The 26261-nt window shown below is 41.4% G+C and overlaps 1 protein-coding gene and 1 long non-coding RNA gene across 2 annotated transcripts in view; one reads left to right on the top strand and one right to left on the bottom strand.

Annotated features, from left to right (window-relative positions):
• Positions 1–19982, top strand: part of LOC135489344 (uncharacterized) — a 28873-nt gene extending 8891 nt beyond the window's left edge. The window contains exons 2-3 of the long non-coding RNA XR_010447136.1: positions 5314–5557; positions 18462–19982. This is a non-coding gene — a long non-coding RNA (uncharacterized LOC135489344). The remainder of the gene's footprint in view (positions 1–5313; positions 5558–18461) is intronic.
• A 942-nt stretch (positions 19983–20924) lies between these two features.
• On the bottom strand, positions 20925–26226 carry LOC135489949 (uncharacterized). Its single transcript, XM_064775586.1, has 5 exons — positions 24898–26226; positions 24180–24423; positions 23268–23389; positions 21968–22084; positions 20925–21008 (listed from the first exon to the last, which is right to left on the bottom strand). The coding sequence occupies exons 1-5, from the start codon at positions 25930–25932 to the stop codon at positions 20925–20927; spliced, it is 1602 nt and encodes a 533-aa protein (XP_064631656.1). The 5' UTR covers positions 25933–26226.
• Between the last annotated feature and the right edge of the window lie 35 nt (positions 26227–26261).

The following is a 26261-nucleotide window of genomic DNA, read 5'->3' as shown; positions in this document are numbered from 1 at the left end:
TTCGATTGGTGTCCGTCCTTCCACCCATCCTGCCATCCTTCCATCCATCCATCCATCTGTAGGCAAAGTTGGGCATTTTGTAATCATACAACCGAGGCACTTCAAATCTAGTCTTGCTTATAAACACCGCAGAAAATGTTGCTTTCGGAAAAAAATTTGGGCGATTCGTCTCAAATTCAGCTCCCCAGGGGGCAAAATGCGTAAATGAAAAAACAATTTTTTGACGCTCTATTCCAGCAGATAAAAGCTCGAAATAAAGTTGAAAAGGTCTTCATGATACAGAAGTTTTGATATAAAATAGATTAGTGTGGATATATATCACCAGTTGGCGGTAGTGAGCAAAACTGTTGTTTGACCCCGGATGACCCCGCTTTAAATTTCCCGCCGGTTACCTGGAGTACTATCATCAAGAAAATGGCGGTGACCTTTTTATTTCTACCGGCGCGATGATTTTGTAAGTGACAAATTTTCTTTTTAAGCCTTTACGGAAACGTATTTTGGTACGAAACTTTACACGTTTATAGAAAAGATCAACGAGAATGTGTTCAAATGCCCTCACAACGATGAGTTCAACAGAATTTGGTCAAAACAACCTTCGAATGGAGTCAACTTTCTTTGCGAAATTGAAGCGACGACTTCATTATTTATCGTAATTTATGCAGATCTGAGTCCAGCTGATGGGCGATGTTTTGATTTGTGTTCAAACTATTGGAAACTTCGGAAATTAGTTCTATTAGTTCTACTATTCTGTAGGAGTATATTTATTATAGCCATTGATGTTGACAGCTAAAAGTTTCTTGTCCAATCACGTGACCTCTCCAACACTCGATAATGCACTCTTTTCGTCCACGTTTTAGGCCAATCTTCGGCCTGAACATGAAATCTAATAAGCGCAGTACTTAAATCAGATGTTTCTCTCGCCTTGAAAACATTCCTGGGTAAAATCCATTGAGATTAGTCGAGTTAATCCACTTTTTCCGTGCCTAAAATCTCTGCCGCTGAATTCTATAAATAGAAACTATTAACATCGCGGCAGTGTGGTTCCAATTGTGCGCCCTCCCACTTCACACCATGTCAGGAACTTTTACGGAGAGAGAGGGCGTGCGGTAAGAAGAATGGCCAAAATGACGTCACGTTTTCCTGGCAATGCCTCTTGCCAGACCAGTCAAGCATTGGGAAAGCATCTTTAATTCAGACAACGTTAGAACTAGAGAAACGAATATGTTAATTTGCAAAATTAAAAGCAGATTTCACCACTAACCAGCCAAATCGGAATACGACGGCGCAAAATGTTCTCGCTTTCCTCCTGCTAAAAAACCTTGTTCCCGCACTCCTATTTTAATTTATCCCAAGGAATATGATATGATCTGTTTTCACTTTTTGGCTCAGTCACCGTAGGGGAGTCTATGCAATACTGCAGTGTCCGTCGTCCGTCGTCGTCGTTGTCCGTCGTATCCTAGTTCAAAAACAGTGGCACGTTTTTTAACCGCTAGGCCTATGAACTTAGAACTTTGTACACATGACCCACTAGGTCAGATGACCCGTGACACTAAATTTCTGTCCGATCTGATTCTCTACTTGGCCACCAGGGGGCCAAATGTGGATATCTAAAAAGTGTGATATCTCGCTTATTAGTGACTTGTTTTCGATAAAACTTTTGTGGTAGGTACTCATAGCAAGGATACATCATATATCTTACAGGTTTTTAATTTGATCTACTTTTCAAGGTCGCAGAGGTCAAATGGCGTGAATTGGCCGTTTGAGTGTAACTATGGCACGTTTCTCAACCACCAAAGCTATGAGCTTGAAACTTGGTACATATAACCCCCTATATCAGATAACCTCTGGTGCTGAATTTCAGCCTGATCTGATCCTTGACTTTGCCACCAGGGGGCCAAAACAGAAAAAGTAAGAAGTGCAATAGCCTGCTTATTAGCAAATTGTTTTTGATGAAATTTTTATGGCAGGGACCCCTAGCAAGGTTACCTCAGATGTTGCACGATTTTTCGGATTTGACCTACTTTTTAAGGTCGCAGAGGTCAAATGGCGTAAATTTGCCGTTTGAGTGTAACTATGGCACGTTTCTCAACCGCAACAGTTATGAACTTGAAACTTTGAACAAATGACCCCCTAGGTCAGTTGACCTTTTACACTGAATTTTGGTTCGGTCTGATTATTGACTTTGCCACCAGGGGGCCCAAACTCAAAACTCAAAAAGTGTGATTTCTCGCTTATTACTGATTTGTTTTTGATAAAAGTTTCATGGTAGGTACTCCTAGCAAGGATACATCACATATCTTACGGGTTTTTGATTTGACCCACCGTTCAAGTTCACAGAGGTCAAAGTTGAAAACTTTACCGTTCTTGGTACGTTTTGTCGTTGTTCAATGTAAAGAGTTTTAATTTTGTGTAATGATGCATCTAAGAAGCCACTATTTGTATGCCAAGTTTCAGCCAGATCGGAATTCAAGTATGGCCGAAATTGCATGTTTTGTGGGTTTTTCCTCGTATTGTGGCAATCCAAAGGTCGTGAGTTCAAACCCCGGTCAAGGACAGCCAAAAATATTTTTATTTTTCATCTTTTCCTTTTTTCTTTTCTGAGTTCTATTTTACATTTTCTTCATTTTTTGATTTATTTGGTGCCATAGATTTAATTAGGCGGCCATCTTGGAAATCGTTTTTGCCGATTGCTGTAGTGTAACGAGTGATGGAATTGTTATGGTCGGGTGGATGTGTCTACATCACATATCACCCTGGTTTGTTATTTGACCTACATGTCAGGGTCACTGAGGTCAAAGTTAAAAATATATTCACCATTGTCATGGAGTGGCACATTTCTTCACTATCATTTTCACCTAGACTCTACAAGCTTGGAACCACAAGTCTCGGATTCACCACTAGGCCAGGGCCGGCTCTTAACTGGTCACAGATGCATGTATAAATTATGAGAGGCCTACATACTGTAGCACTTTCTGTAACTGTCTACTAAAAATACTTACGGTGAGCACAATGGCCCCTGGCCGTTTCATTTGTAATTAAATGGTATTCATATAATGAGATCAGTAGTAGTGTCCGTGTCAGATCCCATCATGGAGGTATAAATAATTATTTATACCTCCATGATCCCATCGTTCAACTAGTCTTCTCTCCCCAGGTGCCTCACACGGACCTTCACGTCCCCATACTCAAGACCAACTCTTACAATATCGCCCTCAAAACAACCCTGGAGTCATGAATTCACAGGTGCTCCTGTGAAATCTCAGTTCTAGTTTATTTATCAAACTTTATCGAGGGTTACCCGGTTATCGAATCGAATGGATGTGTCGATCGTCGGGGCGGATCGATATGTGGTTAGGTTGTGCGTCCAAGGCGATTACTAATAGGTCATTCAGTTAGTTTGAGAAAGATCATGATCATGAAGATGCGTGTTGTGTTATCATAACTGGAAAATAAGTTGAAGTTATTATTAGTACTACGATTCTTACATGAGTAAAAAGTAGACGTTTTAAGCAACACAATAATGTTACTCCCATTTTTTTCTGTAAAGCTATACTGAACTAGGGATATCTTCCGTTGCCTCCTGTAATATTTACATACCATGGCTGATTAGTTCAATCATATTTCATCCAGCTGGCAGCTCTGCATTGGAAATTTTAGTGGTATAACGTGTTCTCTTGACCTTCAAACAGTAGTATAAAGCCGATATTTACAACTTTATACCCTCAGTCCTATGTTATTAGGTCATCCAGCTGAGCGCCAGGCCCTTGGGCCTCTTGTTATGGATAGTTCTAAATGAAACTTGGCAGCTTTAAAGATACACACGAAAAAAAATTAACCTGAACATTTCAGCAAAATGCATCCAGAAATAAGCAGTACAGAGCAGAAAATGTCAAAATCAATACACTACGTCAATGTACACCAATACATACAAAAAAAATTATTTCGTAAGCATGGTTACTGAAATATGAAAATCCTCTTGGGTCCCGAAATTAGATTCAAGAAAAACCAAACTTTGAAGAAATCGGCCCAGTAGTTTTTGCGCAGCGGCCCAAAAGGGCAGTGACATTTACTTATGAATCCGACTATAGGGCTGTCTTGTAGTTATTGTCTCAAAATTGAATACAAACTGCTACCTAGTTACTCAGTACATCATATTCTATACTGTGCATTCCTTGCTTCAATTGTTCTTGTATCATATTTTTCAACATTTCTCTCTAATCGCAAGCCGAGGATAAATACTCCTTTCAAGATAGCGTAATCACACGCAATTCCACAGGTACATCCTATTCATTTGAAATTTTGGCCAATGACAGCAGGTTTTACAAAATGTAAATGCGCTGTTTATTTTCAATAGTCACTGAATAGCTAAGGCACCTGTAAACCTGTCTTAATTGGCCAGTAAAACATCTCTCAGCTTCTCCCACAAATAACTATTCACTTATTCCAACGTCAGTAACATGTGCACGCGGAAAACAATACGACTAACTCCACTTTTTCAAGACAAACCACACCATCCCACAACTATTGCATGATTAACCCCTAACAATGACAAGTTCTTCCTCATACTCTCCCTTTCATGTCGACAGGTGAGCACAATGGCACTGGCCATTTCATTTTGATTGATGAAAACCTTTTTTTTTTAAAAACCATATGCCTAGGAACAGTTCAAATTTATCTGTTTTAGACTCTGAATAAGGAGAAAAAGATCACCAAAATGTGAGAATATTGACCAGATATTCTCAACTTTTTGCATTTTTTCCCTGCTTATTCAGTCTTAAATCGATAATTTAGAACCGTTGATGTGATCATGTATTAAATATGTTTTCATTACTCAAGTATAGTTAGATTATGAAAACTTGTCGACGCTGACAAATTATCATCAAAGTGTTTTGTAAAACTTTAGATAGCATAATATTGTCTAGCTTTGCCAAAGCTTTCGTAGTAATCCCACTACTATGGGACAACCTGATATGTTCTGCACATCCGCGCATGCACAGATCGTCACTGACGAAGTAGTGGGATTACTACCAAAGCTGTGGTAAAGCTAGACAATATTTTGCTATCTAAAAGTTTTACAAAACACTGATTAAATAGAAGTAAGGTCATTTGATTCCTCCAAATAAGTGAGTTTTGTGTACTTCAGTGACCATTTTGTACAGTATTGTATGCTGGTACAGTAGGTACCTCTGTTTGTTTGTAAACAAACCCTTGCCTTGGAAGGCGGTGAACCCTATATTGCTTGACCATTCGTATGACGCTCAAAACCAAGGGTGCCAAGGGAACCGAGCTAATCCTATTCATTTCCTTTTCCAGGTACATTCAAGTGGAGCATTTCGTTATTCCTACACAAAGCTAGGGAGCAAGGATTATAAAGGTTGGTGGAAAAGGAAGTATATCGGGAAATATCTTCCGCTGATCAGCATTCCAGAAATAAAGGACTACTTACGTTGGATGGACTGGCCGGTACCAGAGCTATTTCAAATAACTTACAGTAACATTGTAGACTCTAAGTGTCATAAATAGAGGCATCGATTTTAATATGTGTACTACGAAAGTGGTAAGTAGTTTATTACTTCTCAAATTTCCGACATTTATTCATGCACCATTTCACAAAATAAATGCTACAATATTACATGTTGTTCCTACAAAATATACTGTGAATCATGAGTTGCGCCCCCTTTTTTGACACCCTAGATGCCAAATCCTCCCTTGTTTCCAAGATGTTGGGCGCTCTGCCCCTTTCCCTTATTTTCAGAGCCACCACTGATTTCCATCTGAATTCTGAATTTCACAAAGCAGGCCATATTTTCCAAGGAGAAAAATTATACTTTCTGATAGATTTACCGTCACAAATTATTTGAAGTGCTCATTGTGACCCATTCTGCCAGCACAGGTTGCATTTTTGCAATTTTCAGCATTGTGACAAAATCCTTCCTTAAATCTTGGAATCCGAGCGGTTGATTGGCTCACCGTAGGGGAGTCTATACAACACCGCAGTGTCCGTCGTCATCGTTGTCGTATCCTGTTTCAAAAACAGTGGCACATTTCTTAACAGCTAGGAAACTTTGTACACAGGACCCCTCAGGTCAGGCGACCACTGACAATGAATTTCAGTCCGATCTGATTGTAAACGTGGCCACCAGGGGGCCAGAAGTGGAAACCTAAAAAGTATGATATCTCTCTTATGAGTGACCAGTTTTTGATTAAATTTTTATGGTAGGTACTCTTAGCAAGAATACATCACATATCATACGGGTTTTTGATTTGACCTAATTTTCATGGTCACAGAGGTTAAATGGCGTAAATTGTCCATTTGAGTGTAACTATGGCACGTTTCTTAACCGATAAAGCTATGAACTTGAAATTTGGTACACATGACTCCCTATAACATATAACCTCTGACACCAAATTTCGGTCTGATCTGATTCTCGACTTGGCCACCAGGGGGCCAAAACTAAAAAAGGTAAAATGTGCAATATCTCGCTTAATAGTGACTTGTTTTCAATTTTATTTGTATGATAGGTACTCCAAGTAACGATACATCACATGTCATACCGACTATGGTTTGACCTATACGTGAAGCATGGCTTTTAACCAGGAATCAGGATGAATTCTTAACCACCAAATATGAATGCGGTGAGCACAATGGCCCCTGGCCGTTTCATTCTCCAATTGAAGTCACCAACATCACTCCTGTTACCATGAAAACCAAAGAAAACATCGTCATCATCATCACTGTCAACGAAAAGTTGTCTATAGTCTGCATTCTGTACATTGGGCCCTGCATTGACATTCAGAAAGTTATTATTCGCAGCAGACGGCCCATTATCATCGTCAGAATCTTTTCCAGAGTCATCAGAAGCATTCTCAACAAACCTTGCAGCTGTTATTTTTAAATCTCAACTGTCAACAACTTTCAGGTCCACAAAAACCTTTTTTTTTCTCAAAAAACGCGATTTGAATCGGTAAACCTTGCAGGATTCTGAAGATCGATCAATACATTACCGGAAATTGCTGAACCTAATGAGGCAGGTTCCGATGTTGCCTGCGGGAAATTTAAAAGATTGTCAGCCTGCTAAACCGGGAAACAGGGACGAAACTTACGGACCGGTATACCAGGAATCAGGGGTGAAAAGGTTAATTCAATACTGAAAAAAGCAGCAGAGGGTCTTACAACAATTCGTGAAAAAGTCCAGGTAGATAGTACATACATATACATGTAATTACAAAACTCTCCAATTAGTATCAAACATCGCACAATATAACTTCTTTACAAAATAAAAGATTTGAATAAATAATGTCTTTGGAAAATTCCTGAGTTAATTCATAATCTGTGTACCCTTAATTTTTGGCTCACCGTAGGGGAGTCTATACAATACCACAGTGTCCGTCGTCGTCATCGTCGTTGTCGTATCCTATTTCAAAAACAGTAGCACGTTTCTTAACCGCTAGGGCTATGAACTTAAAACTTTGTACACAGGACCCCTCAGGTCAGGCGATCTCTGACAATGAATTTCAGTCCGATCTGATTCTTTATTTGGCCACCAGGGGGCCAGAAGTGGAAACCTAAAAAGTGTGATATCTCTTATGAGTTACCCGTTTTTGATAAAATTTTTATGGTAGGTACTCCTAGCAAGAAAACATCACACATCAGATATCTGATTTGACTTGTTTTCAAGGTCACCGAGGTCAAATGGTGTAAATTCGCCATTTGGGTGTGACTGTGGCACGTTTCCTAACCGCTAAAGCTATGAACTTGAAATTTGATGCACATGACTCCCTATGCCATATTACCGCAGACACTGAATTTCGGTGGGTGAAATGGTCGCAAATTATCGGTTTTACCTTTTATCTGCTGACACCGTGAACAACCTTTGATGTAGCTCGCTATATGCTCAAACATGTTGTCGCAGAAATAGACATTTTTACGGTGCATCAGATAGGTTTTTACTGTACCTGTGTGGGAACTAAGCAGTGATATTTGCTTATGATTGTGTTGCTGTACTGCTCAGGAATAGCTAACTGAAAACTGAAATGATCATCATTGGTATGGAAAAACAATCTAAACAACATATCATTCACTAGTAGTAGTAGTAGTAAGAACTGTTCCGACCTTAGCATAATAGACAGAGCGGCACGCTTATCGCTTGGCAAAATGTTGTGCGCTATGTAATCGTACACACTTTTAAATGCTGGAGAAGCCTGTTGAGCCATGCGCAGAGCATTAACCTCAATTGGGAGACTATAATCCCTAATAACCTTCCTCTTGATAATCTCTAACACACGATCAAGCTCATACTGCTTTGGAATGTGTTTGGCTAACAGCCTTGATGTTTGTTATCAAAGGTGCGGCTGGGTGTATCTGGTCAGCTGATGGTGCCTGGTGCTCTTCCTCTGACGTCTGCGGATGTCTTGTGGGTGGTACTATAGGATTTGATCTGACAGTTCTCTTATCAAGAAGTCGTGGTTCAGGCTGTGTTCTCAGAGTAGGAGGAGTTTGTTCAATGCGGGCGTTGGCTGCTGCTGCAAGTCGAAGGCTGGTTGGCTGAATAGCTGGCACTGGCAGGGGAGCTGTTGGTGCCGGCTCCGCTCTGATTGGTTGCATGACGGGCTGGTTTGGGCTCTTTGCACGTGTTCGGGTTCGCTGTTGGACAGGCGGCGTGAACTTCTCCTGTGGCTTGAAGAGCGGGGCGGGTACTATTCCCATCTGCTTGGCCTACCAACGTGTTACTATGCGCATGCTTCTCTGAGCGGGAAACAAGCCATTGTCAGCCATTGTCTACTGAACGTACCTTTATCCTTCTTCTCATGAAGGGCTGTTGGGCCAAGGAATATTGGTGCTATCCCTGTCCTTTGGTGAGTGAGTAAAAGGTTCCGATACGTGAAGGGTGTAACCTCAAATTTTCTGAAATCGAACACTAAACGTATAGTTTCTTGAAAGTTTCTTGAAATCTCGAAAGATCTGAACTCATCTGTTCCGTTCCAAAAATCCAGAAGTATTAAGGTAGCAGGAAGGGTTGGGCGTTTGTGGTTTCTGAGTCTGAGGGGGTTGGTGTCTGTTGACTGTGCTTTAAGAGAGACTAGGCATGGCGCCAGTCTCTCTTAAAGCACAGTCAACAGGCATTTGGTCTCAGTATTTGGGTTTTGATTGCCATGACTGTACCCCTGTAAAAGTCAGAGGAGGAGAAGTTTGGAATGATGAAAGCATTGAAGAAGAAGAAATGTTATTATTGAGGAAAGCAAAATTTATTATGAGACTAGAAGCCAGTGTCCTGACTTGATTATTTTGAAAATGGCGGTCTGAACACATTAAAAGGTGGAACATGGCATTTTATCGACTTTGAAGTGTTCCGCAGTTAAAGGGAGACTATAGGCAGCAGCTAGGTAGGCAAGATAAAGTCATACAAATTTGCCAATAGGGGTCAGTCATATCTCTAGGCATGGCGCCAGTCTCTCTTAAAGCACAGTCAACAGGCATTTGGTCTTAGTATTTGGGTAAGTACAGAATCAAGGCAGCTCAGAGAGCAATGATTGAACGATGCTGTGGACAAGTCCAACAATACTGCATCAGTCACGACCAACTTCTCATCAGAAAGCGTCACCACCAGCATATTCAATGTTCAGTTCCAACCTGTACCAGTCCAATGCACGCCTGTCATGGTCAGCAGTGGTCAGCTTAGCGCGATATGGAACATTCTTCCGAAACTCAAGCGAGGGAAGTCTGCTCATTAGCCTATCTCGCGCACTGCTCCTTCTTGTCAAACATCGTAGTGAAATCGTGGTACAGTGGGGCGTCCTCGAGGATTGCAGCTGGTCGGACAGATGTGAGGTGGAATGTGGGCGGCTGCACTTCTTCGTTGATGTGCGATGGCAGATAGCACAGTTGTTGCGTTGCATGACAGCTGAAAGTGAATGTGATATCATAGAACTGAGGCGTATGCAATGAGACTATAGGTGAAGTAGAAGCAAGGAGTGAAATGGGCCATCTTCCAGTGACTATAATATACAGAGTAAGGGCACTGGGTGTTGTTAGATTCAGCATTGAATGTATTCCTCGTACAAGCGTGAATAGTGTGGACATACAGTGAGAGGTGAGAGACCCCTATTGACTACTTCATGTAACTTTATCTTGGATATTATATTAGTATTGAACTTCTAGCCATGGAATATGAAGAAATTGAAGTTGTAGGCATGGAATATGAAAAATTATTCAACGGTGAAAGACATTATTCCATGAGGCTTTGCCGTGATCGCAAAGGACGCGACGCGATTGGTTCACATGCTAATGAGGTATGATAATGATAATTACCTCTATAATGCTACTTGGATAGCGACTGTGTCGTTCATTGCAACAGTGGTCTATGTCAATGTGTGCCTGCAATGTCAATGAAGTATGATGAGGTGATGACGATAGTGCAATTATTAAATATTGGCAAGAGATCATACTACAACATAGGTCTTGTTTTTGACAGATGATTGTGCGACATTCCCATTGGGTCTTGTGAGAGTCAGCGCTGCATGTATTCCTAGTACAAGCTTGAATAGTTGTGACGGACTTTGAGGGGTGAGAGACCCCTATCGGCTACTTCGTCTAACTTTATCTTGCCTACCTAGCTGCTAGCAATAGTGCCCCTTTATCAAGAGTGAAACCCACTGTGCGGGGCTTAGAAATTACCTTTATAATCCTAGTTGGATAACCACTGTGTAGATGATTTGAAGAGTGCTCTGTGGATGTGTGCCTGTAATGTCAATGAAAGTATCATGAGGTGATGACGATAGTGGAATGACGAAATATTGGAAAGAGATCTATTCCTAGAAGAACATATGTCCTGTTTTGACTAGGTGGTACATTTTTTAAAATCAGCAGTGAGCACTGCGTGTAACATGGTGGAGGCAGCGGAGATAATAACTGTGTCGAAAGTATTGTTATAGGGCCTTCCCTAGGCCCATGGGGTTAAATTTACAATCCACGATTGAAAAGACGTAGTTTGATCGCATTCAACTATAAATCCATTGAACAATTGTGTTCCTTTAGTCTACCGATGACCTTTTCTTGGGCCATGATCGGGGATTGTAAACTGTAAATGTATTATGGACTGGGAGACGGGGGAAACACAAGTGAAATAGACCAAAACAAGTGATTTTGGGGCTTTGGTTTAGACGCATGCCCCACATGCGCCATGCGGGATTATACGGTTCATGTGAACTTGTTGACATCTACATGATCTAGTGCTGTTATTGGTCATGTCATGGTACATGGTAGGCCTAATCATCATGGCTATATGTTTCAGGAAAAGCTCGGAGTAAAATGAACTGCCGATGAATAATGATGTTGTTCATGTTTACCATGTTTACTAGTACATAGCCATAGGGTATGCACTGGCCAGTGCACTTTCTGCACGTCGTCATGGTCATGTACGTGATACCTTGCATATTTTGTTTTTTGAATGCACATGCTTTTTGGGCAAAATCACTTGTACCAACACTAATGAATAATGTCTTCTTATCCCTATGACTCCATACACAGTGAGGGCATTGTCCCATTCCCATCAAATGGTAACTTATTGTACCGTATTAGGGTGGAAGTTGGGGAGCAAATACCTACCGTTGCACGCCTGTCATAATCAGCAGTGATGAGCTTAGCGCGATATGGAACATTCTTCAGAAACTCAAGCGAGGGAAGTCTGCTCATTAGCATATCTCGCGCACTGCTCCTTCTTGTCAAACATCGTAGTGAAATCGTAATGGAAAACGTCTGGCTTTGCGCCAGACGTTGAGACTAATAAATGAAGAACTAATAGGTAAAGAACTTCTACTTGCGCGAGACTGCTCTGATAAAATTATCATTGCAGAGACTACGGTGACGTACACATATATTTTTTACAATCAAAAATGCCCTCAAAAGACGACATGGAATGATTATTTTATTGATATTTCCTACTATATACCTTCAAATTATCACTTTATACAAATAGATCGGCGTTAGGTCGCATGCTTTTTTTTCCTGGTGACACTATAAAGCAAAATAGTTGCAACCCCGTAAATGCGCTATAAGTCCAATAATAAGTGACGGTGACCCGTTATAAATGTTTCGCCAGCTTCGCTTTTTTGCCGCTACGCGGCGCGTTGGGCCCTTGCGTCCAGAGGTCCGCACCCGGGCAATCATGGTGGTCAAATACGATGGGCTCCTCAAGTGTTCCTGCATAGAACTGTAAATCTCCAATTTCATCTGTTTCATCCATATGCCACTTGAATTGGTAGACTTGTTGTTTGTGTCTCCGTATTTGTCCTGGATTGCGAACAGCAGCTATGCCTCCATCCCACCTTGACATATGCTGATAGACAATGGCTGCATTTGACCCATCCCTAAGTAGATCTTTCATCTTATCAAGGGTGCTCTTTTGCATTCGGAAAAACGGTTTAATGCCATGCTTACGATTACCATGAGAAGCAACCTCAATTTCGACACTTGTCTTTCCAAGCTTCTTCGCAATGTGATATTGTAACAAACATACATTATCAACGACTTCACCTCGATTATTTAACAACATAAAAATTGACCTGCACAAACCGACACAATTTTCTCTAGAGTTAATTGACAAGTAATATCTCTTCTCTGACACCGAGTCTGGAATATCATTTTTACCTCTGCAAATAGTGTGCATGTCAAATTCAACTGCAGATTTAGTTTCAACGGTGCAGTTTCCGCACACTAAGTTGTTTCAATATGTCCCATTCATATCAGCTTTCACGTCCTCTCGAGATTCGAAACTGGTCAAGTCGACAAGGAATGCACAGTTATGTCTCACTCTGAGTGGCAATTTTGTGCAACGTGGATGCTTCGATTTGAGGAGGATCTTAACGGCTGCAGTTGACGAAAATCTATCAGGTAGCCCTTTTCTGTATATTGGTAGTAACTGATCTCCTTCATGATACGTCAGTGGATCCAAAGAACTCCCGAGTGTGAAATCTTCACCGTCACGAACTGGCTGGAAATACGAAATAGTTGTACAGTGGAACCCCGGTCGGCGACCACCTCAGTAACGCGACCACCCCGCGAACACGACCAAAATTCTCCGGTCCCGAATGGTTTTCTCTCTAATTCCCATTAACTGGCCCTCGCTAACACGACCACCCCGGTACCCAGACCGCGACCACCAGCTTGGTCGGTCCCAAACTGCAAATTAACCCCGCTAACGCGACCATGAGGCCTAATTGCCGTAATCAACCATGACTGCATGGTATCAATTGGCACCTTCTCGCAAATCCGTGTTGATAATTAGCACCTCGAACACAATGACCATGGGAATCCATATGAAAATAAATGATGTGTAAGTGAGTTTGATCTTGGAGGAACTATACTTCAAGTATAATTCCTGCAAGGTTTGATCAAATGTAAGCGCAAATAAAATGAAGAATAAACTTCCTTTTCGACTCACGGTTTGTTTTTTCATCATTTAGTATTAATGATGTCAAGAGGCATGCACACGTAGTTTTTAGGACAAATAAATTATGTTGATTAGTAAGAGTACCGATACTCAAAGTAAAGAATGCTTACTACGTCGTAATGTTGATAAAATACGTTATTAAAAAGATGATTTAATCAGTACCAGTTCAAATTGGCTAATGTTAAAGCAGGAAGACATCAGGAAGAATTCTCAACATCTTCTCACATCACCTCTCTCAATGTTAGCGGGAATATTAGCTTGACATCAAGAAGGGCAGCTGCCGATGGTGTGAATTACATGCTTGTTCTAATTAGCATGCTCAAGTTTTAATGTAATGTTTGGTCTAATTAGCTCTCGTCAGTTTATTTACTCATTTACATAAGTTGCAAATTAAACGCAAAACACTCAAGAAAATGATTTTTTATTCGTAATATACACACAAAATTATCGAATCACCCGGTGGCGTAGTCATTAATGCATGTCAATGTACACACAGCAGGACGATGTTTTGGCGGGAAAACCTACTTATGATTCTTAAATTCACTAACGCGACCACCCCGGTAACACGACCACTTCGGCTTAGTCCCTTGGGTGGTCGTGTTACCGGGGTTCCACTGTATAAGGAAAAGTTATTATACTAACACACTGGACTTTCCCAAACTCCTGAGAATCATGTGCATTCTGGCAGATGGTTCGCGTGTTTCGAAAATGATGGGTTGGGGCATTCGCTGCTCAAGAATTTTCTAACTTGGTGTCACTGACTGCTCTGCCTGTTTTGCCGTCCAATATGGCGGCATAAATATTGGAAGTCACATGACTGCACATCATACATGTAGTAGAGGTTAATATCGTAAATAATTTGAAGCATTACTTGTGCACAATTCGGGTCAAGGGCGGGTAAGAACCAGTTTCAAACGGTTTATTTTTGCACTGAAAAACATGTTATGGAGCAGCGTGAAGTGTGACGTCACGTGAAGACCACTATAGCCAGCAGGTGTAGCAATTTTAATCATGAAATGTGCCAGCTTCGCAAAAATTTGGAGTTCGACATCAGTAACCTTGAAAGGTCTAGCTAGGTCAGAGTATTTCAGGCATGACATTAAGCCTGTATGACCACCATTGTTGACGGACCTTAATACGCACACTGGCAACGTGGCCGGATGACGGACCACGGACAAGACGTGATGACATGAGCTCACCTAAGCCATGTGAGCTAACAGTTCACAAACTTTTACAAAACATACCTGATAATTGTAATTGTTGTCGACACTTGCTGTGCTGGTCCTGTCATAAGCTCCGTCCTTGTGATTCAGGTTCCTGCTATATCCTATGAAAGAAAAAAAAAACAACACGTGAGATTAGAATATCAATATTTACAAAGCCCATGTTCGTACAACTTCATGTTATCTTCTTTGGTGTGACATCCCCTTTCACTTTGAAATGAATATCTTTTTTTTTACAAAAAGTGCTTTATTCAGTGAAAATAATTAAACAATACAAAATGTACAGTGCTTAAGACTGAATAAATATTATGTGAATTAACTTACCGCGACATGCATGACTATTTGGAAATGCATCTGGCTCTGTGACCCCATTTAAATGAGAGATTTGCCCTGATAACTTCTCTGACTTGACCACTCATAATCTGTTCGAAGAAAATAAGAACACCCTGAAAAGGGGGCCAACAAGAAAGGTGGTTTACCCAGCGGGCTGGCATCTTGGTAAGATTACATAACATTTTGGACTCCAGTCAATGAGTTGCATGTTAGAGGTAATCTCCAAACTACTGTTCTTCTCATCCAAATAATGAACTCAATAGGAAGGTCTGCAAAGTTGGTTGGTTCTTGGATGGTTGTCAGGAAGTTGATTTTTTTGTGAGAGGACCCCGTCTTATGCTCATTTCTTTGCCATTACTAATTGCAATACTCTCAGATCATCGCCAAGGTGCAGGACTTCAACATCCATGGAATTCAATGAACATATCTTTAGCTTTGTGGCTAAAACACCTCACTGTGCTCAAAACTGGGACCGAACACAATTTGACCAACTGATACAATGTCTAATTGTCCAGGTTGGAGTTTCAAATATCACTTGCCTGCGCATTCTCCTGATGCAATATGCGTGTCACAGTCACTATCTGTTTGTTGGAGCCCTTTGTTATCAGCAGAAGAATTGTCTAATGACTTGCATCCATCTGCAACTAATGAGATAAGAATTATATAGCACATTTTCCGAGGAGTTGGGTCAATTATGGTTCTGGTCACTCCCTCCCTGTCTTACCCTTTTTTTGTTCATGCAGGTAAGGCAGTTCAGGGCCACTGACATGTCCACGTGTAAGAAATTGGTTGATATCAAAATAACCCTGCTTTCATACATTTCATCTCATTTTCAGATATATCTGGTGGCGATTAACTTTTACCTGAATTTTGTACATGCAGGCATGCTTGTTTGCCAAGAGAAGGCCCTGAGTTAGTTGTTTTTAAAGGTTATTTGCCCGGAATGAATTTCGCACTTTGTTTGACACCGATAAATAATTTTCCTGATATTTCTTGCACCTTAGCCCAGGTAAAACTCAAAAGCCTTTTTTAGTCTCTGTAGCCGATCCATATAAAATACAGGTAGGGAATGACTCTTACCTTGCGAATACTGAATGTTTCCCAAGATTACCACATCTATCGGAGTAACATCATGTTGTTGAGTTCTGGCTTCAACATGTATCAAAGTCTGCAAGTAACTGACCATTATCTTAGCTGTCTTGAAATGCATCAGAACCGCAGTGCCGTCTGGATCCTGTGATCCCCGCAGGTTACAAGCGTGACTGTCGAAGAAACTGTAACCACCTTGTTGACATCGAAGGACCGCTGTACATTTCGCACCACGTCTCAGGACAAAAGAACTAGTAGGTCGCTGTGCAATTGCCTCCAGTAGCACATTTAGGCCGTGAAGTCCATAAGAGCCCTTCCCTGTCAGTATACCAATGCTAGCTTTAACTTTAGTTCCATCGACTCTGCATGTTATTATATTCGGAATTTCATCTAGATCTAGCCTAGTTTCATTCCTCTCTTCAGGCCATCCTTTTAAAAGCAGAGCTTTTAAGTGATTTTGATCCCCTTCATGAACAATCTCATTTAGGTTATCTGAAGTCCAGTCTTTTGGTGATTTTGCATAGGCTGCTACCAAAGCCGTCACGCTGATAGTACAGCACTGTGATCCAGCTGCTGCATGCGTGAAGATATTTTCCGAAGCTTGATGGAGGTCTGCGGTAATAGCGAATTCCCATGTAACCTATGAAAGATTGCAAATGAAGATACGAAAATAAGTAGTTGATGGAGCTTTGCTTGTTGTCTCATTTGAGTTTGGCCTACTCTTACATGTTTGAGGTCCATAACACAAGTGGTTATCAAAAAGGGCCATGCTAGCAAAAGACATCAGCGGTAGACCACTTTAAAAGTCACTCAAAGCAATGACCCTCTCAGCAGATATAGTGTGACAGAAGGTCAGTGATAATGCGGGGATGTGGTCATACCCAGAGATGAAAAGTCTTTCCCCTCGAGATGATAAGTCATCACCCCCTTCCCCCCCCTCCCCGAGATAATAAGTTGTGCCCCTGAGTTACCGCTGAGAAAAAAATTATTAATTTTCCTTTCCAGCCACAGTATCAAAGCGCTATAATTATGAAGAGTTCATACCTTTCCATCACCCTCACTTTCTTGTGTTGTGGATTCCGATCTGTTCCTCTGCCCCAATGCTTCTCCAACCGCTGATCCTGCAAAAAGATATTTATTTGTGTTTGTAATAGTTTTTCTAAGTGTTAGTGGGCAGCCTTCCCCACAGGTCTTAATTTAATCTGGGCGGTTTAGCCCCGATCACTGATACTATCGCCAACGAAGTCGGTGATGCGCGCCGCAGGCGCGCTCTCGAGCGGGGAGTCTGGGGGACCTCCCCCAGAAAATGTCGAATTCTAGAATGGCTTAGACGTGATTTCCCGGCATCTGGAGCGCAGATTTCCTGCCGATGCGTGCGGCAGTTTAGGCTTGAATAATGCCGTTTTTCGGTTGTAAAATATCATCTCACTATAAATAAAATACGTAGAGCTTCAAAAATTCGGAGATAACAAAGCTGGTAGCATGTTGATCGGCAACCTCAATCAACTAAGACTGAAGTAAGCTGAAAAAATCGCTCAGCTAGACTTACATTGCACCGCTTACAAGCAGACCCAACGAGAGAAAAGGACTGCATAGGCCTTTAATATCTATTTGATAATCAGTGACGATTGACCCTGCTCAGCTGATAAGTATCCATGCTCACAAATCGACAGACCCATGCAAACGAATCAATGAATTCGCGCGCAATTTCCTCCGTCGTCACCAGCATTTAAGACCTATTCCAATCTCAACACTAGAGCCGCTGATATGTAGTGCGTAGCCCCATCCAAGCATCGCGTGTGTCGATGATTGACGTGAAATTAGGACAGCTTATTCGCCGCCGCTCAGTTAAAAATAAATAATTTAGTGCATGCGGTGCCAGATCAAAGAGATCAAAGAGAAGGCTACTGACTCTCCGCCGCCGAGGTCAGCGGCTTGCATTCACGGCGCACTGTTCGATCTGGTTGTGGTGTGACAGCCGCTACTCACTTTTCCATGCATAACGTGAAGGGAGACTATAGGCAGGACCCAAGGTAGGCAAGATAAAGTTAGGGGTCTGTCCTACTACAGAACATCGAAACTGTTCAGGCTTGTACCAGAAATATATTAATTAGTCACTGAATCAAACACGACCAAGTTGACTGAGTTCCCGAACAACACCGCGTACATACATGTATAATTCACCTGAAGACCGCCAATTCGGCACCCAAGCTCCTGCCTATAGTCCCGCTTTAAATACTGGTTTTAATGACGATGTTCGGCTTCTTTTAATTTCCAGATTTATTCTCTCGGTTCTCTGTCTGGGATCTACTAAGTATTTTTATTATCTGAACAGTTTATTCCTCTGTTTTTAAATTGATCTTTTCAGATGGAGTGAAAAGCGGCTGGCAAAGGCCACTTTGGCTTGACGCACGAAGTTAAGGACGGGCTACCCGGTCGTTCGTTTTGCAGCATAGGTCCTCTTTGTACACCAACTCTGTGCGGACATCCTCCCGAGAACCAGAACTACCTGCAACATGTCACGTTTCCGTAAAAATCATTTAATTTTCACCACTGTCACTGAATTAATTAATGAACATTCTGTCACACGTTGGCTCAATAATACTTCTTACCCTTAATCCTCTAAACCAGTGAACCACAGAACCTGATGACGTAGACTAGACGACTGGAAGACTAGAGAGATTCCACATTAACACGTGAACCCTTCAATCCTCAATCCAGCATTTTATTTTAGACTGAATAACAACAAAACCATTTCGTTGCAAGATTAGATTTTTATTTATTCATCAAAGAAATTTAAATGATGTTGACTGACAATATGAAACCTAGTCGATAGAAAGATTGGAACACTCCAGTCCGTCACTCTTACTCCCATGGCAATGCAGTGGAGTGGGTTGCCCTCATGAACGCTCTACTCAATGTCGAAGTAGCTATCACTGTCTTCATCGTGGTCTTCTGGTATCTCTACTGGTGCGGCATACAACTTCTCAAAGTTAAGTTGGATCTTCCGATTCCTTATCCCTGCCCAGAGTTCGCAGGCCTCATGGAAAGGAAAATCACGAACCTCTGGACCCTCAATACCGGCCATCATCAGGGCATTGAGAATTTTATGAGAGAGGCGGCTCCTCAACTTTGTTTTAATTCGTTTAAGTTCACTGAATCCTCGCTCGCAATCTAGAAGAATGGAAATTATTTATCCTATAAATATAATGATGCTCAGCTGATAAGATATTCTATGTCTGATTTACAGTTATATACTTCCCGACTTTTAATTGAACTCATCAGCAGTGGAGGCAGGAATGACCAGAGCGGCCATTGCCAATTTTGCCAAAATTGGGGTATACCTCCGATTTCGCCACAACTTTTAAAGCTTCTGGCAGCTTCCCATATCTTTCCGGGTACTTCACCATATTGGTACGGAGGGAGTCCCATTCCGTGACAGCCTGTTCTCTGGAGAGGTCCATGCCTTCCTCGTACCTGTTCAGAAGCATCTGTAAGACAACGCAATGATGATGGCATATAAACTTAAGAAGAATCCGAGACATTATGAACCTTTGATCTGAAGCTTTATACCATGAGACATTAGCAAAATTATGGTACTTCTGTTCGCCATTAAGCCAAATGGCATGTGAAAAGAAGTAATTGATGCGGCATGGACGAGACTCTGTTGTACCATCCTCACATGAATAAGATGCATAGACCTGTGCGCTTCTCAGGGCCCTGTTCTCCATCTTTGAAGCATATCGCTCACCAGCTATATACAAGGAACCGTACTTGTTTATAATTTCACTTAAATTGTCAACAGTGACTGTTTCATAAGGGTACATTGACTGATAAACACTATACAGCCATGGTTTGTCATCTTCAGAGGACAAACAGGCAATTATGAATGCACAAGGAATTTTCATGATTGAGTAATTCAACCAATCTATGTTCGGCCACTTCAAGTAAGACACGATGTTAAGAATATTACCAATGTGAATTCTTGGCAGCTTTTTTGCCTTAGGAGGTTGAAGTAAATCAGAAAAGTTCTTGTAGAACATAGTTGGGTACTCAACATTCTGTGTGCGGCAGAAAACATTTAACCTCCTCATGAACTGAACTTCTACATTCTTATGGTTATTCGAAAAATTACCCAGATAGCCATTATAGCGCTCAAATGGAAAACACCAGAATGCTGGTAGAGGGCCATAATCTAAGAGACATTCTTTCAAATGGCAGTGTAAATGCATGTTGGGAGTGATGACCTCTTCACCATAGAGCCTTTCAACATTTTTGAAAAAATTAATGAGGAGAGCATCTGCTTTCATAACATTAGCCTTAGTCACAAATGGTTCAGAAAGAATTTCACAGGCCAACACAAATTTTTCCCAGCAATGAAAATGGTCTTCAGGTAAAAGACCATGCAGTGAATGAAGAGAGAATGCTGTTGTCCAATTTTTCCACTCTGAAGCAGAATAATTTCCATAATTTGAACTTATATTAGATGGAATACGTCCAATATCAGTGGGGACCTTCATGGAGTGGATACGTTCTACAACCGTCTTCAATTTGTCAAGGTTTAAGATTGACTTTTCAGTCCAAATCTTATACATTCGTTTGGCAGTACCCAAGTAAAGGTTGTGCATCCCATCTACGACACAGAACCTCACTGCATCAAAATATTCTAATTCAATCAGGGTACTGTAATATGTACCACATTGCTTGGACTTTTTCTGAAACTCAGTTAGCGTTTTACAATTATTTACTAATCTAGCAAACCTGTTGTGCATTTGTTTTGTGCGTGAAACCCACTGATTCCTTTCAAAACCACCATAATTTCTTTTTTCACCTAAACCACCAGGGAAAACCTTATAGCACTTGCTGCAACCTTTCTCAGCTGAGTGACTTTTGAAGCCACAGGCTTTCCTTGCAGCTGGAATGTCCGAAGCAACACAAAGAAGTGCAGCACGGTAAACTAATTCAAATTTTGAAAGTGAAGTATGGATCGGCACTCCTCTCCAAAGCATTTCAACTCTTGCACAATAGGTTCAAAAAAGTAACGTAGGTGAGATTAGGAATGATCCCAGCAACTAGTACATTCTCAATTTTGAACCGAATATCTCGTGGAAGGTTGAGAATTACAAAATAAATGACACCAACTGAGCAGTCAGATCTATTTTGGAATGGCTGAAACCAGTCAATATTCATCATCAACGCAAGGTTGTACTTGGAAGCAAGAAATGGTTTACCATCATAAATTTGGAAGTCTTTCCATACAGCACCATCATATATATCACGAAAAACTTAACGCTCTTCAGGCAAATCAAAATTCACGTGTGCTCGCCATTCTTCACACAACTCGGGAATCCCCTGTCTAGACATGATTGTCTCTAAATCGTTGATGATACTTTTAAAACAGAAAACCTTGAGTGGGTAGAATTTTACAACACCACTCTTCAGCACAACTTGTTTCACCAGTTGAGAACCACACATCCTACCTCTGCTGCCCAACACAATATTTTCACATGTTTTCCCTTTTTCAATCCCATTAACACGTTCTGTGCACCTATCAATAGGATATAGTTTTGTACACTTCGGACAGACAGCGAACTGGGTGAAGTCATCTCTGTCCACCAGGGCCAAATTTCTAAGCATATACATTGAAGTTGGAAATAATAAGATAAATTCTGACAGGTCTTGGTTATCCACGTGAGCACCAAGTACTTGGAAAAGTTGAAAATGGAATCTTAACAGCCACTCCACAGCATTGTCACTGACATGAACAAGAGCTTGCCAATACAATATGAAATAGACTACATAAAATAAGATAGCATTGACAAATTGGGAAGTTGACCTATTCCGAAGGCTTGGATTCATTGCAGCAGGCTCTACTCGAAAGTCCTCTTCATCATCAGAATCTACAGCTTCAATATCAGGGTTGTCTTCTGCATCAGTGTCGCCATCAGTGTCTACAGGGTCATTTTCATCCAATTCTGATTCCATGTCAGACTGAAAAAGGGAAACTACCATTAGCATATTCATGTATGCTACGGTACCTACACATTGCATTCGTCTCAATGTATCTACCACTTTTAACAGACTATTGTCTCCAGGAATTCAGCATCATCGTTCCATTTGCTGTGTATAGATCGATGGGATGATTGTCATGTCCCTTCTGCAGCAACAATGATCACTACCGTAAGGTGGGGTGTAATTGGCCCTGGGGGGTGAAATTGGCCCAATCTTTTGTTGCCAGAATAAGACACATTTTCATGATTGCAATAATACTAACTGTACAGTGTCCTCAAACAGCTGCTTGAGTTGACCTTCCAACATGTCATTCAGATCAAAACATTCACACTACTTTCTAGGCAAGCATTAAAGAATGGGCCAATTTCACCCCAGGGCCAATTACACCCCACCTTACGGTACTTAATTGGGTGACACTGACAGCTACTTGTCACTAAGGGGCCGTCCATAAAGTACGTACTCACCCAAACCCAGATTTTTAGACCCCCCCCCCCGTACACACCCCATATTCTGAGCTGAGCTTTGTGTGGAGCATGACTTTACTTAAGGTCCTTCAACGTTACCTTGTCAAAATTTTGCTATCTTCACTGTCACAGTACAAGAAAGCCACTGACCATCGGAACAATAAAGGAAACAAGGAAAGGAACAGCAAGTGTAGGATATGATACACTTTTCAGTGATCTAAATTCATGTTTTATTCACAAACCAGGTTGTGCCATGATGAGAAGCGGGCACAGCACAATAACTAAGCAATTCAATGCATGACCCACTGTCATTTGGCCCCACACACACTGGCAAAAAAACATTCAATTGTAAGGTAAGGAGAAAATGGAGTGAGAAGCCAAGCCAATACCGAGAGGAGGCGAGGATATTCTATGATGACAAATTATGCAACAGTTCGATTCAAGACACTGTGTGCTGCACTGTCACTGACCGAACAAACCATCGATCAAAACTTGGTTGAGACACACAGTTGACTACAGGTGGGTTGACCTTGTAGTGTACTGTACAATACGGCAGGTGGGATCGCAGCTAGGATGAGGGAGCCACTAGTAATAGTATTCATGATGTATCAATCTGTATGGTTTACTACTAGTGGCTCCCCACCCTAGCCGCGATCCCACCTACCGTATTTTACAGTAATCTATTTTGTATCACTCACCCAATCAGGCTTGCCAGGATTGTTCCCATCATCATCATTAGTAGCAGAAGACATCACCACTTCTTCTTGAACATCAGTTGAGGCATCACTCATATAGGCTGCTTCGTCAAGGTCTTCCATAACTGCAACAGAAACTACAATTTGACGCATGTGGTTGACTCTACATGGTAACATCTGGCTTGGCATTGCTCTGTCTCAGACTCAAGTACTAACTATAGGGTCACGAGGGGCACACCGCACAAGTACATTTTACAAAGTTATACAGTGAATTTCAGCAACATAACAGAAGTTGCTTCAATAGCCTGCCCTTGCAGACATCGCAGCCAGACATCACTGACGGTGATCTTGAAATGTAGGTCACATTGAAAAGCTCATTGGAAGTACGTGCGAACTTGGGTGTTGTTATTTAGTCCAGATGAATAGTGGTCAGCCAGCAGGGGTAAGTAATCAAATTATGACAATGAGTTTTAAGTTGCTAACAAAGTGAAACCTTAGTAAGTTTTGATCTGTTCAATCTGTGCGATGCTAAATAACCGTCGAAATAGACCGTTGACATTTGAAGTTGCTTTGAAACTGCTTCGACCGGACACCAGAGCACTGATGCCCGCCATGATGGCGACCAGCACAAACAATCTAATGACATTGCACAGTCACAGCAACGTCATCTTTGACGTCGATGTATTGTGACATCGGATTGCGTCCGGGTTACGTGAAAATGGTCGGAAGTTCGTTTGAATGACATAGACAGGCTGTTTGTTTATCATCAGGCATGTCAGGCCTACCATTATTTTTTTGAGGACGAGATAAAATTAAAATAAACATCCGCACTCCCATGGCTGGAAGTGCAATATCTATACTCTCGGGGGGGGGGGGGGGGGGTGATCTAAAGGCCTCACTGAACACCTTACTTACCAATATCATCTACCACGACACTATCAACTTCGGAGTCTGATGAATTGACGTCATCGATATGATTATATCTCAGATCTGAAGTTCTTGAACTGCCAGGTTGTTGATGTCCTTCCACGCTATTTGCATCATGTGCTTTCCAGGTTCGTTTCTCGAAGTCGTAGCATTTGTACTTGTGTCGTTGAAATGAACGTGTAGGAAATTCTTCGTTGCATTCTATACAATGTTTTAATTTATCCATTGCTGTCTGAAAAATACAAATCATGAACATTTCTTGACTGAATGCAATAAACATGGAATGCCTACACTTGGAGCGAATATCCTTTCCGTCATGCATCCTTCCAATTTCAAGTCTGATTTTGAAGAAGTGTCCAACAAGCGTAATCGTACTTCGAAGATATGTCCAATTTAGTTAAATCATACTTCGAATATATACATGTAGTGTCCAAGTGAAATTGCTCTTTCTACTCTAGCATAGTACATAGTTATAGTAGCCAGACACAAAGAGTTATGATTATCATTACAAAGTCTTCCTTATGTCACGTCACATATGATGCTAGAAATTGTTAGACCTAGGCCCTGAGGTATTCACATACTTTTGTGGCTGTCGGTCTGCACTCAGGTAGTTTATTCTTGCACTTTTTATACAATTTGGCTAGTACACTAATACCCCCAGAATTGTAAACTGTTTTGAAAATCCTTCCCAAAGAATACATGTCACTGGCTTTTGACTGCCTTGACCCTGGAAATTCCGCAGTTCATGCGCTAAGTGGCGATATTTATCATATATCCCATGTTTCTTTGTTCCTTGTTTAATGTTGTACACCTTTGGATTCTGTACAGATGTTGCCTTCCCAAAATCACATATTTTTGGAAAGTATCCCACCTCTTGATGGCATACGCCAAGGAGCACATTGTTCTCTTTGAGGTCATTGTGGAGTATGCCTTTCTTATGCATGAATTCAATGCCTTCTGCAATATTAAGACACATTTTTGGTAGATGTTGCCTGTCATTTTCTTGAAGAGTTCCACTAAGAAAATCATGCAGGGTTCTTGACCGATAACGCGTGACCGCTCCTTCCACAAATTCCTCCCCTACGAATTCCATCACAAGTGAACTACGTGTATCCATAGTCCCATAAACATACGGGAAAAAAGGGCTCTGCAAGAGCAGTTGCATGATACGAGCCTCTCTGACTAGCTCATCCAAAGAGTCATTTGGCGCAAGTAACTCTTTGATAGCGACAACTGTACACAAGTATTTCATTTTCCCCAGAGACACACAACCAAATGAGCCACGTCCCAACAGAACTTGCTGACCATCAACCAACAAGGTTTCTATTACATCTTTGGAGAGTTTTGTTGTGGTTGGAAGATTTGGCACTTCATTACTTTTCTTTAAAAAACATGGCTGACTGACACTAACAGTCCCTAATCCACTTCGATGATAACCACTGACTCCTTTCTTACACATATTAGGAGTTGAAGTTCTAGTACAAGGACCATGACTATTCCTCTCATTCGTTGTAGCATGCAACTGAGGAGGTGGATTGCGAGACCACAGTTGGGCTTTCAGTCCGTTAATTTTTCTTGTTGAATCTTCAACTTGCTTCTTTAGCTTGACAAGTTCGACAGTCTCTTTTATCTTTTCAATCTTCTTTTTCTTAAAACTCTCTATCCGTTTGTCTTTTCTTTTATCCATCTTCTTCCGACGATCTCGAATCTTTTTTTCATCGGACTTTTTATGATTGGGCATGGCGCAGAATTTCTGTGAGGCATTAACCAAGTCTTCTAGTGTAAGCAGAGCTGCTTGCTGAAAGGGAGACAAGTAAAAAGTATTTTCCTACACCATGCTCTAACCAATTTAATCTCTGGTGGTGCAAACAATGCCCTTTTTTCATGGTCTACGTTACAGAGCAGTGGAAACAATAGGCCTTTCCCTCAAGGTCTCCCAGAGGGCTTCATCCCATTGTTCGAGCCTTGTAGTGCCATTGTTCGGGCCTACGGAACAATGGGATGAAGCCCTCCGGGAGCTGTTGACGAAAAGGCCTGATTAGCCTATGCTATAGCCGGCCCCAAGGCACA

Source organism: Lineus longissimus, chromosome 6 (assembly GCF_910592395.1).
Source record: "Lineus longissimus chromosome 6, tnLinLong1.2, whole genome shotgun sequence".
NCBI lineage: Eukaryota > Metazoa > Nemertea > Pilidiophora > Heteronemertea > Lineidae > Lineus > Lineus longissimus.
This window is presented reverse-complemented; position numbering and strand designations above follow the sequence as displayed.